This window comes from Pecten maximus, chromosome 14, assembly GCF_902652985.1.
Source record: "Pecten maximus chromosome 14, xPecMax1.1, whole genome shotgun sequence".
NCBI classification, from domain to species: Eukaryota; Metazoa; Mollusca; class Bivalvia; order Pectinida; family Pectinidae; genus Pecten; species Pecten maximus.
The window spans coordinates 34577864-34590987 of record NC_047028.1 but is presented as its reverse complement, the minus strand read 5'-3'; the positions used below and the strand labels follow the sequence as shown (position 1 = coordinate 34590987).

General features: G+C 38.2%; 1 protein-coding gene across 1 annotated transcript in view; it reads left to right on the top strand.

Moving 5' to 3' along the window:
• Positions 1 to 13124, top strand: part of LOC117341586 (dynein heavy chain 2, axonemal-like) — an 81767-nt gene that overhangs the window by 27137 nt on the left and 41506 nt on the right. The window contains 12 exon segments of the mRNA XM_033903439.1: positions 1032 to 1142; positions 1561 to 1749; positions 1889 to 2078; positions 2081 to 2184; positions 2806 to 2986; positions 3474 to 3601; positions 4970 to 5122; positions 8344 to 8469; positions 9584 to 9802; positions 11033 to 11150; positions 11847 to 12127; positions 12509 to 12667. Of these exon segments, the coding sequence (XP_033759330.1) occupies positions 1032 to 1142; positions 1561 to 1749; positions 1889 to 2078; positions 2081 to 2184; positions 2806 to 2986; positions 3474 to 3601; positions 4970 to 5122; positions 8344 to 8469; positions 9584 to 9802; positions 11033 to 11150; positions 11847 to 12127; positions 12509 to 12667 (1959 nt within the window).

Genomic DNA, 13124 nt, shown 5'->3' with positions numbered 1-13124 from the left:
TCTTCAAACAACACAGGGACCTGGTCCAATAACCTACATGTCTTCAAACGACACAGGGACCTGGTCCAATACCCTACATGTCTTCAAACGACACAGGGACCTGGTCCAATAACCTACATGTCTTCAAACGACACAGGGACCTGGTCCAATACCGTACATGTCGTCAAACGACACAGGGACCTGGTCCAATACCCTACATGTCTTCAAACGACACAGGGACCTGGTCCAATACCCTACATGTCTTCAAACGACACAGGGACCTGGTCCAATAACCTACATGTCTTCAAACGACACAGGGACCTGGTCCAATAACCTACATGTCTTCAAACGACACAGGGACCTGGTCCAATAACCTACATGTCTTCAAACGACACAGGGACCTGGTCCAATAACCTACATGTCTTCAAACGACACAGGGACCTGGTCCAATAACCTACATGTCTTCAAACGACACAGGGACCTGGTCCAATACCGTACATGTCTTCAAACGACACAGGGACCTGGTCCAATAACCTACATGTCTTCAAACAACACAGGGACCTGGTCCAATAACCTACATGTCTTCAAACGACACAGGGACCTGGTCCAATAACCTACATGTCTTCAAACGACACAGGGACCTGATCCAATACCCTACATGTCTTCAAACAACACAGGGACCTGGTCCAATAACCTACATGTCTTCAAACAACACAGGGACCTTGTCCAATACCCTACATGTCTTCAAACGACACAGGGACCTGTATACGATAAACAACTTAACAGGACATACTACTTTAACTATATTGATACAGTAATAGATTCAATTTATATGATGTACATATCAAACACAGTGAATAGCAAATCTGTATTTGTGAGACATTTGAAACTCTAAATTTTAAATCTGTTATTTCTCCTTCAATCCTTTGTGTTGCATTTGAGAGCAAGAGTTTTATATTTAGTTTAAGATTTATGCTAAACAAATCATGTGTATTATGTATCATGAATATTATCAATAAGTGAAATCATTTTTTTTTTGTTTTGTTCACTAGCTGTGTATCACTGCCAGTCAGATGCAATGGACAACAGATGTAGAGCGAGCTCTCAAACTGACACGGGACAGAGGAGACAAGAAAGCCTTGAAAACCATGAAACGCAAACAGGTGAGGTCAAGGTTAGGTCAAGGTTAGGTCACATCATGTCAAGGTCAGATTCTAACAGGAAACAAAGGGCCAGAGGTCATATCACTGTCACTGGATGATTAAAGTTACCAATTTCAAAGAAAATTTGCATTTACTTATTAAAAATTAAATTTTTTCAATTAAGTAAGCTGACCAGACAGAGCCAGCCTTTCACATACAACATATATACTAGTCTGGCAGTTTTATCATCAAATTGATATTTTAAAACTTCAACAATTGAAATATACTGCTAAACAGATTCTGAAAATAACTTTTAGTAACCAGAATTGAACCTAAAAGTCTATTCTAATGGTGTAGTTAACTTTCTCTTACACTGTAAGTTTAGTAAAACTCAAGTCGCAAAATGATATTAATTAATATAAACTTTTTCTCATCACAGGTCGCCATGTTGAACAAATTCTCAGAAGCCATACGTGGAAACCTTTCAAAAATGCAGCGATTAAAAGTGGTTGCCTTGGTAACCATTGAAGTGCATGCTCGGGACATCATTGAGAAGTTGATCAAGACCAACACATCAGATGAGAATGCATTCGAGTGGCTTAGCCAGCTCCGACTTTACTGGGAAAAGGTTGGTATACCCAGCTCCGACTTTACTGGGTCGGCTTCTTGATATCTGACTGGGAAAATATGTGATATTGTAATAATTGGTCGCTTGAATGTTAATCTATCTAGAGGTTGATTTAATTTTACTAATTCCTCTGTTTTAGTCACCAATCGACGACTGTGTTGTGAAACAGACAAACACCCAGTTCCCATACGGATACGAGTACCTCGGTAACTCTGGTCGTCTGGTCATCACCCCGCTGACCGACAGGTGCTACATTACACTAACCACTGCCCTCCACCTCCACAGAGGAGGCAGCCCCAAGGGACCAGCTGGAACGGGTAAAACAGAGACCGTAAGGACTTGGGCAAATGTCTGGGGATGTACGTCATTGTAGTGAACTGCTCCGAAGGCCTTGACTACAAGTCCATGGGTCGCATGTTCTCAGGTCTTGCTCAGGTAAGTTAACTTAGTGGTTCAACCTATTAGTACTGGTTTGGCACTCGTGAAATATATTTGGTATTACTGAAGACACTGTTAGATATTCTGTTTATTACATTTTTTATCAACGAAAATCCTACCCCGTATGCTAACTAGGCCTAATGTAAACAAAAAATGTAGTTCCCCCTGTCCAGGTGCTGAGATATATGTCGGGCTTTCTGATTGGTCAATTATTTTGGTATTTTCTAATCAATAATTTGATTGGTCAAATCAGCAAAAGTGATATTTTTCACTGAAAAATATCACTTTTATAGAACAAATAATTTTTGATATTTCACTGGAAAAAAGGTAATAAAGAATTATAATACATAAATTTTAGCTTAAGGGCTTGTTCTATTAGGTTGAAAGTTATCTAAGTTCATTAAGTCTAACTGAAATGGGATAACGCAGAAATGGAATGTTTCTTCTGTGGAATGCAATAACTTTAAAATCATGTTTACGAAATCATTTTTAAAAATATTACCATAATCATACCAATAACTCTTATATACATTTATATTCTGAAATATTCACGATGGTGTCAAATGGAGAAAAGTGTCAATGTCCAATTTAATTTTTAAATGTTTTTTTATTTGACAGACTGGTGCGTGGGGATGCTTTGATGAGTTTAACCGTATCAACATTGAGGTGTTGTCCGTGGTCGCCCAACAGATTCTTTCCATCCTTAGTGCCCTGGCAGCAGGCTCTTCCCGATTTGTGTTTGAAGGTCGTGAAATTGACTTGGTGTGGTCATGTGGTATTTTCATCACTATGAACCCAGGTGAGCACTCCACCAAATCACAAGTACCGTATTTGACCTCAAATAACCTCCCTCCCCTAGTGTAAAAGTTGAGTACCGTATTTATCCTTAGAATAACCCTCTCCCCTAGTGTAAAAGTTTAGTACCATATTTATCATTAGATTAAGCCTTTCCCCTCATTTGTGAACCACTTTAAGCTTACTTTTCTAAAATTGATGATTCTGCAAATAAGTAAGGGTCTTTTTTGTGGGCAAGGGCTTATTTGTGGATAAATGTGACCATGCTGGCTGTAAATATTATAACATATTAATAGTTTTTCTTTAACTGAAATAGAAATCATCAATATTCAGGTTACTCAGGCCATTCTTTTTTATCTAAAGCATTCGGCTAATGACCAGGTCAGAGATTCTTTGGGAGAAACAGATAAATTTATCAGCCGGAAGTCAGTAAAATATTCGCTCTACAATAAATCTATTGTCTTGATCTGATAATTGTGTTGTGTTTGCAGGTTATGCTGGTCGTACAGAACTGCCCGATAACCTCAAGTCAATGTTCCGACCCATCGCCATGGTTGTACCGGACTCCAACCTGATCGCAGAAATCACACTATTTGGTGAAGGCTTCGGAAACACCAAGGTGGGTGTTAGGTTGTATGGGGGAACACCAAGGTGGGTGTTAGGGTTGTATGGGGGAAAAACCAAGGTGGATGTTAGGTTGTATGAGGGAAAAACCAAGGTGGGTGTTAGGTTGTATGGGGAAAAACCAAGGTGGGTGTTAGGTTGTATGGGGAAAACCAAGGTGGGTGTTAGGTTGTATGGGGAAAAACCAAGGTGGGTGTTAGGTTGTATGGGGGAAAACCAAGGTGGGTGTTAGGTTGTATGGGGAAACACCAAGGTTGGTGTTAGGTTGTATGGGGTAACACCAAGGTGGGTGTTAGGTTGTATGGGGGAAAACCAAGGTGTGTGTTAGGTTGTATGGGGGAAAACCAAGGTTGGTGTTAGGTTGTATGGGGTAACACCAAGGTGTGTGTTAGGTTGTATGGGGAAAACCAAGGTGTGTGTTAGGTTGTATGGGGTAACACCAAGGTGGGTGTTAGGTTGTATGGGGTAACACCAAGGTGTGTGTTAGGTTGTATGGGGAAAACCAAGGTGTGTGTTAGGTTGTATGGGGAAACACCAAGGTTGGTGTTAGGTTGTATGGGGTAACACCAAGATGGGTGTTAGGTTGTATGGGGGAAAACCAAGGTGGGTGTTAGGTTGTATGGGGGAAAACCAAGGTGGGTGTTAGGTTGTATGGGGAAAAACCAAGGTGGGAGTTATGTAGGTTGTATGGGGAAAAACCAAGGTGGGTGTTAGGTTGTATGGGGAAAACCAAGGTGTGTGTTAGGTTGTATGGGGGAAAACCAAGGTGGGGTGTTAGGTTGTATGGGGAAAACCAAGGTGGGTGTTAGGTTGTATGGGGAAACACCAAGGTTGGTGTTAGGTTGTATGGGGAAAACCAAGGTGTGTGTTAGGTTGTATGGGGAAAACCAAGGTGTGTGTTAGGTTGTATGGGGAAAACCAAGGTGTGTGTTAGGTTGTATGGGGAAACACCAAGGTTGGTGTTAGGTTGTATTGGGTAACACCAAGATGGGTGTTAGGTTGTATGGGGGAAAACCAAGGTGGGTGTTAGGTTGTATGGGGGACCAAGGTGGGTGATAGGTTGTATGGGGAAAAACCAAGGTTGGTGTTAGGTTGTATGGGGGAACACCAAGGTGGGTGTTAGGTTGTATGGGGAAAAACCAAGGTGGGTGTTAGGTTGTATGGGGGAAAACCAAGGTGGGTGTTGGGTTGTATGGGGGAAAACCAAGGTGGGTGTTAGGTTGTATGGGGGAAAAACCAAGGTGGGTGTTAGGTTGTATGGGGAAACACCAAGGTTGTGGGGAAAATGCCAAGATGGATGTTAGCTCAACTGTAGCACAATATATAACTTGTGTTGACCGTACTTTGTTTACTTTTTCCACAGGCATTGGCCAAGAAGGTGTACACTCTATACTCCCTGGCCGAGCAGCAGCTTTCCAAACAAGACCACTACGACTTTGGTCTTCGTGCCCTTGTGTCGGTCCTCAGGTATGCTGGCCGCAAAAAGCGCAGCAACCCCAATATGCCTGATGAAGAGGTAGGTTACAAGGAAAACCATTTGATATTTAGTTTTAAAAATGTCTACTACTCTCATAACTTTCGATGTTCTGGTTCCAACTACATAATAAGGTTTTGTATTATTTTGTCATTGTGAAGAGTGATTCTGTAAAAAGTGCATTGATTAGTATGATATGAGCTTAAAGTCGGTTTCTCTTTCCTCTGTAATGCTATCATTGAGCTGAAACAAAAAAGGAAATATCTTCGAGCCAGTACAAACTGACTGGAAAAAAGACACTGATGTGCTGTCCGTGTTGTGAGGGCATTGTTGGATCCTCGGTCAGTCATGTTATTACCCTGTAGCCAGTATTTGAATTTGAATTTATTAGATAGGTTTTTTATTTATTTTGACAATCTACCATATGGCATATAATACTTATTTCAATAAGCAAAAGATTTTTTTTTTTTAATTTAAATTTTTTTTCCGGAATTTAATTATGTATTAAATCTGCGTAAACGACTTTCTTGTGCATTAATTAATTCACTTTCAGCATTGAAATTGTTGTGTTGCCAGAGTTTAACAGCATTTGTTTCAGCAGATCTAAAACAGCTGTTCCTGAATGTCACTAATTGTTAATTAATTAGTTTAAAGTGATGTGTTTTGTGTCGTTTAAACTTATTCTTGAAAGTTTGGTTTTGATAAAATCCAGGGAACTGTTAAGAAGTTTGAAAATGAGAATGTTACAGATGAAGAGGTAACAAAACTTTCACACAGAAACACAGAGGTTAAAAGATAGGGGACACTTTTATTATCGTCAAAAACATAAAGGTCACAAAATACGGGAAACTATTATTATAGTTAAAAACACAAAGGTTAAAAAATAGGGGAAACTTATTATAGTCAAAAACATGAAGGTTAAAAAATAGGGGAACTTTTATTATAGTCAAAAATATGGAAGTCAGAAATCACAAGAAACTGTATTACAGTCAAAGACATGGAAATTGCAACATACGAGAAGCTCTACTGACAAAAAGAAGGGCTTCCTACAAAAAAACTGAATCACATGCAAAACCCATTTTTTTGTTGCATTTAGTATGAATGACCAGAAAATTTATATGCCTTCAACTTTTTGCAAATAATATTTTTCTGAACAAGACCAACAGCTTTGTTCAAATAAATAACCTTGACCCATATTTCTACCAGTTTCTGCTTCCAGATAAGAAATTAAACCTTTTTGGTGACTTGGCAAAGTAAAAAATTTTTTTTTTTAAATTTCAGTCAATTTTAAGTCAGGATAAGACTTAATTTTTAATATCTTCTATTCAGCATTTTAATCTTAAAACTTTAAGTGTATACATATTATAATACAAACTTCATCGCAGTATTCACATCGACCTTACAACAATTCATTGCAGTATTCACATCGACCTTACAACAATTCATCGCAGTATTCACATCAACCTTACAACAATTCATCACAGTATTCACATCGACCTTACAACAATTCATCGCAGTATTCACATCGACCTTACAACAATTCATCGCAGTATTCACATAGAGTTGACAACAATTCATCGCAGTATTCACATCGACCTTACAACAATTCATCGCAGTATTCACATCGACCTTACAACAATTCATCGCAGTATTCACATCGACCTTACAACAATTCATCACAGTATTCACATCGACCTTACAACAAAATCATCGCAGTATTTACATAGAGTTGACAACAATTCATCGCAGTATATCTATATAATGGAAGAATTGAAATATTTTAACTTCAAAAATCTAAAAAAATAAGTTATCAGAAAAAAAAAATCCTCTGTGTTTTTGTATGTCTGTTTTATTGTCGTAATCTAGACATCACTATATCTATACCTTATTTATCATACATTTATTACACTTATATTTTAATTATTGTAAGCTAGACAGCATGGATTTTCCATTATATATATCCGACATACTTTATTTTGGTAAAAAATGTTCGTTTTTGGACAGTATATCTAATTCAGTATGGTGTTGAGGGATGCAGTAAGGATTTCATGCATGAACAGAACACAGGATTTAAAACCAGGATTTATTGAAATCAGAGGATTTCTAAAAGTAGTAACATAAGCTTGTGGTTTGTAGCTTTATGGAACGCTAAGGTAGATAAGCTAGTGGCCGGGTGCTGAAAGTCTTGGACATATGTGATGATGTTCAATGAGGTAGCCACCAGCTACTACAAGGAGACCCAGCTTCAAAATGACATTGGCTGTTTACGGGGCGATAAACCTAGAAAACAAACAAACTTAATTTTATGCTCATATTAAATTTTGATTAGAAATTATAAAAAATAAAAAATTGTAATAGCTATTGCATCACATCGGATAACGTTGACTGTATTGGTGGACAGCGGAGTTTGAAGCCAAAGCTATACAGAAATATTTGAAAACTTTGAAATTTTTTCACAAATAATGTGTATTAACAACTGATTGCTAACTAATATGTGAGATATTGTGCAGGTGTGTTGGATCAACAACAGAAATCTCTCATTCAACTTATACTTTTGTTTCATGTTTTTCGGTTTTTAACAACATACACTTTCTTTATATTTTTTCGGTACACAATTCTCACATTCATCCATGTCACTAGATATACAAAGAGAACACACAATGTCTGGATCTGTTTTATTATGCTCTTCAGCACACTCAGGTGGCCGCATCAATTTTGTTTGTTCAGATTTGATCAAGAGACAATATGGCCAAGACAGCCATCTTGGATTTCAAAATGTTTGATCGATTCCTCAGGGTGTGTTATGGAAGATATTTGTGAAGACAGAATTACCCTTAGGTTGTAGCTGTAAAACAGATTTACTCTTAGGTTCTAGCTGTAAAACAGATTTACTCTTAGGTTCTAGCTGTAAAACAGATTTACCCTTAGGTTCTAGCTGTAAAACAGATTTTTTTTCACAATATCACTACCAGGCAGCTAGGTGCAATATAGGGTTAAACATTTTTCTTTGTTAAAAAAAAACCAAAACATATCTCCAATTTTTATCACTGTGTTGCTTGATAAATGTTGTTAAAAGATTATAATTTTTACTTTAATCAAGAAATGAGAGAAATTGTTTTTTATCAGATAATCACAAATGTATGTGCTTGCAATATCTATATTTACAGATAATTAAAGTAAACATATTTAATTGTACAAATATTTAAATGATAAATGACTCCATGACTTCTGCCCTGTTTTTACACCATGCTCTGTTTTCACAGCTGCTGTTGCTGTCGATGAAGGACATGAATATTGCGAAGATGACAGCGGTGGATCTACCACTGTTCAATGGAATTATGTCTGACTTGTTCCCAGGCATAGAAACGCCCACGATTGACTACAGCACGGTAACTTAATTCAACATAAGGACATAGTATAGAGGATATCTAACAGTGTCTTCAGTAATACCAAATATATTTCACTCGTGCGGCTAATATTTTGATATTTTTCACGAGTGCGCAGCACGAGTGAAAAATATCAAAATATTAGCCTCACGAGTGAAATATATTTGGTATTACTGAAGACACTGTTAGATATCCTGTTTATTACATTTTTTATCAACGAAAAACCTACCCCGTATGCTAACTAGGCCTACAGCATAATTTGTAAACAAAAAAAGTAATTCCCTCTGTCCAGGTGCTGACATATATGTCGGGCTTTCTGATTGGTCAATTATTTTGGTATTTTCTAATCATTAATTTGATTGGTCAAATCACTAGTGAAAAATATGATATTTTTTACTAGTGAAAAATATCACTTTTATAGAATGAATAATTTTTGATATTTCACTGGTAAAAATGTAATAAATTATGATTATTCTGTTGCAAGATGAAAGATCTTCATTGAAGACCTGCAAAAAATGTTTAAGAAAACTCCACATGTAATTTTTTCAGTGTTAGAAGGTATAATTCCAATTTTACAGAGTTTTTATACACCCGTCAAATTGGATGGGATTATTGTGGTAAAGGCATTGTCCGACAGTCAGGCGTAAACTTTTGTTCATCTGGCAATCTCCTACCTTTTTTCACCTGATCTCTTTGAAACTTGAAACACAGAACCATACCGAACTTCTAACACGAACGTTGGATCTCCCACCTCCCATATTTTCTTTGAAACTTGGTATACCTTGTTATCATGATATGAAGTTGTGTTTTCCTGTAAAAATTTTGATTCAACTGTTGCAAAAGTAATTCCACTTGTAAATGTCAGTATTTGATTTTTTGTCTGGAGATCTCCTACATTTTGCAACAGATTTCTTTGAAACTTGTTAGGCTTTATAAACATGATATCAAGTTGTGTGTAATGAGTTGGAGACTTTTGATTACTTGTTTTCCTCAAACTCTTAGAAAATTCTCAAACTGTTAGAAAATTGAACTTTGACTTTGTAATTAAAGGGGTTAATCAGGATTGAAGGGTATAAATCCAGCCTTACTGCTCACTGAAGACACTTTTTGTCCGCAGATGAAGAATGCAATCAGTGCTGAGCTGAAAGATAATCAGCTTCAGTGTAACAGCCACACCATCACCAAGATTCTTCAGCTGTATGAGACGAAGACATCCCGTCACTCGGTCATGATCGTAGGATCCACCCAGGCGGGAAAGACAGTTGCCTGGCGCATTTTACAAGGGACCTTATCTCGTCTCAACAAGGAGAAAGACAGTGGTTTTCAGATTGTGAAGGTAGGATTGAAATTAACGGCTTCATAAAATCGTTTTGTACAAGTATGTGGTTATTTATAAGTCGAAATAGTTGTAGTCAGATTGCTGAAAATGTCCCACCCCACAAACTTAATTGTTATATATAAAAAACAAATACAAAAAAAAACTTAATAGTTATACATATGTATACCCCCTGCAACAAAGTTGGCGTAGGTATACACTGAAATCCGGTTGTCCATTCACCGGTCTGTGTCAGCATTTTGTTCTCCTTCATTCAAACCTCACACTGAAGTCGCGTAAGTGCATGTTGTTATTTATTGGATTTACCTGTGTACACCAGTTTTGCCCACTTTCATGCAGGGGATATTAGTCCGCCATCCAGTTCTAGTCTTAATCAAAAGGTATTTTTGGCGGGGTGGGAATCAGAGTGGGTTGTGGAGTCGGGGTATTAGTCAGCCATCCTGGTGACAGTTCTAGTCTTAATCAACAAGTGTTTGGGGTGGAGTGGGAATCAGGGTGGATTGTGGAGTGGGGGTATTAGTCAGCCATCCTGGTGACAGCTCTAGTCTTCATCAACAAGTGTTTTGGGCAGAGTGGGAATCAGGGTGGATTGTGGAGTCGGGGTATTAGTGAGCCATCCTGGTGACAGTTCTAGTCTTAATCAACAAGTGTTTGGGGTGGAGTGGGAATCAGGGTGGATTGTGGAGTGGGGGTATTAGTCAGCCATCCTGGTGACAGTTCTAGTCTTAATCAACAAGTGTTTGGGGTGGAGTGGGAATCAGGGTGGATTGTGGAGTGGGGGTATTAGTCAGCCATCCTGGTGACAGTTCTAGTCTTAATCAAAAAGTGTTTGGGGTGGAGTGGGAATCAGGGTGGATTGTGGAGTCGGGGTATTAGTCAGCCATCCTGGTGACAGTTCTAGTCTTAATCAACAAGTGTTTGGGGCGGAGTGGGAATCAGGGTGGATTGTGGAGTGGGGGGTATTAGTCAGCCATCCTGGTGACAGTTCTAGTCTTAATCAACAAGTATTTAGGGGAATCAGGGTGGATTGTGGAGTGGGGGTATTAGTCAGCCATCCTGGTGACAGTTCTAGTCTTAATCAACAAGTGTTGGGTGCATAGTGGGAATCAGGGTGGATTGGGGGTATTAGTCAGTCATCCAGGTAATAGTTTAATTCTGACTGCTAATTATAAATGGCTTTAAGTATCCACTCTCATTTGCACATTTTTTGGAACATTATTTATTTTACAGGAGTACCCCATCAACCCCAAGTCCTTGTCCCTAGGAGAACTGTATGGAGAGTTTGACCTCAACACGAATGAATGGACAGATGGTGTATTGTCTTGTGTCATGAGACAAACCTGTGCTGGTAAGTGGAAGGATGGTGTATCGTCTAGTGTATTGCGATTTATCTGTCATGTGCTGGTCTGTAGTGTAGTGGGCGGAGGGTGAATCGAAATTTCTATACATATATATCGTCTAGTGCAATGAAACTAATCTGTGCTTGTCCGTAATTGAGTGGGCGGAGGGTGAATCAAAATTTCTATACATATTGTCTAATGTATATTAAAATTTTAAGTCACTGTATATTGTTTTTAAAGGGAGAGAGCAGACATTATCACATACTTCACAGGGTTATTCCAGCAGTTGCTAGGGAAAAGATAGATCAATCTTACACAGGGGGGTAAAGACAGTCGGCACGCGCTATATGATGCTGCTCATAATAACATAACATCATCATTTTACGTTGAGTAACCAAGGCGTTAAAGATGAAGTCATAAATGTTGACGCACATTCCAAGAAGCATTGAAGATGGCGCGATGAAAAAACTTACATAAAAACTTATGTTTGGTTGCAAGTATGTGAGAAAAATAATCATGGGTCTGTTCCGCGAACAAGGATATCTCAACCCTCGTGTAAGAGTTTAGCTGGCCAGTACTCGGCAAGCCTCGTGCTGACTGGCCAAACTCTTACACTCGGGTTGAGGTATCCCTGTCCACGGAACAGACCTGTGAAAGATTCTGTTACTCTTTAATCTAAAAATAATCGCCGTGTCCTCTTTCAGACGAGCGTCCAGATGAGAAATGGCTCGTGTTTGATGGCCCTGTTGATACACTTTGGATTGAGAGTATGAATTCTGTGATGGACGACAACAAGATTCTGACACTGATCAACGGAGAGCGTATTTCCATGCCGGAGCAGGTGTCGCTTCTGTTTGAAGTGGAGGACTTGGCAGTTGCCTCCCCTGCTACAGTGTCGCGCTGTGGAATGGTTTATGCGGACTACAATGACAACGGGTGGGAGCCGTTTGTGGAGTCCTGGTTAGAGAAGAAGAAGGAAAAAAAGGTTGGAAAAAAAAGAATTCGGGGATGAATTTGGGGAAGATAAAAGAAAAAGAAAATATAAAAATTGTTACAGAAATAGGTTTTTTATTGAACATTAAGGCCGTTTGCGTTTTTCGCGGTCCAAACGGTTAGAGCACTTGGACCAGTTTTGTTCGTTTATTAAATAAAGACGGACCTGGTGATTTTATATTGTTTTCAAACGAGCCTTGACAAAGACTTCCAAGGCCTGTATTAACATTTGCAGGTCCGTCAAGATATGTTTGAAATATTACATTTAGAAACTGACGAACCGGTTTGTCCGACTTAACCGAACAGCCCCTAAGTTTCTTATATAGATTTTTACTCCTAGTTATTGTTCAGATATTTTATTTTGATTTTACAGCAATTGGTGGAAGAATTACGACGTCTGTTTGACAAGTACTTAGTGAAGATTCTGGAGTTTAAACGTCAGAACTGTCATGATTTGATCCCCATCGCTCAGCTCAATGGTGTCACCTCACTTTGCAAACTCTTTGACTCCTTAGGAACACCGGACAATGGAGTAAGTTACTCAAGTCAACAAAGTGAGGGAAAAGCTAGAGTCAAAAGTTTTAATCTATCATTTACTTTTAATTACAATGTATTTATGTAAATAATCACCTATGATTAATGCTGTGAAACCCTTGTGTTGTTGGACATCGCTGGACAGTATCACAATGTCAAAAGGCGGTGGCATTTGAAATATAGAATCATTGAAAATTTGAAAATTTTTATCCAGTAAATTTTTTAAAGATTTAGTTTAGTTATAAAACCATCTATAGTAAGGCAGGGCACAGAAATTGGTTTCTTAACTTTGATAACATTTCTTAAGTATTTATTTGAAGATTTAAGATGAAAGACTCCAAGAGGTCTGCTATTTAAATAAAGATTCATCGCTATTTTGGATAAAACAAATTAAGATATTTCACATTATTTTATATCAATATTTCCTTTCATCTATCATATACTTCATCTAAAAA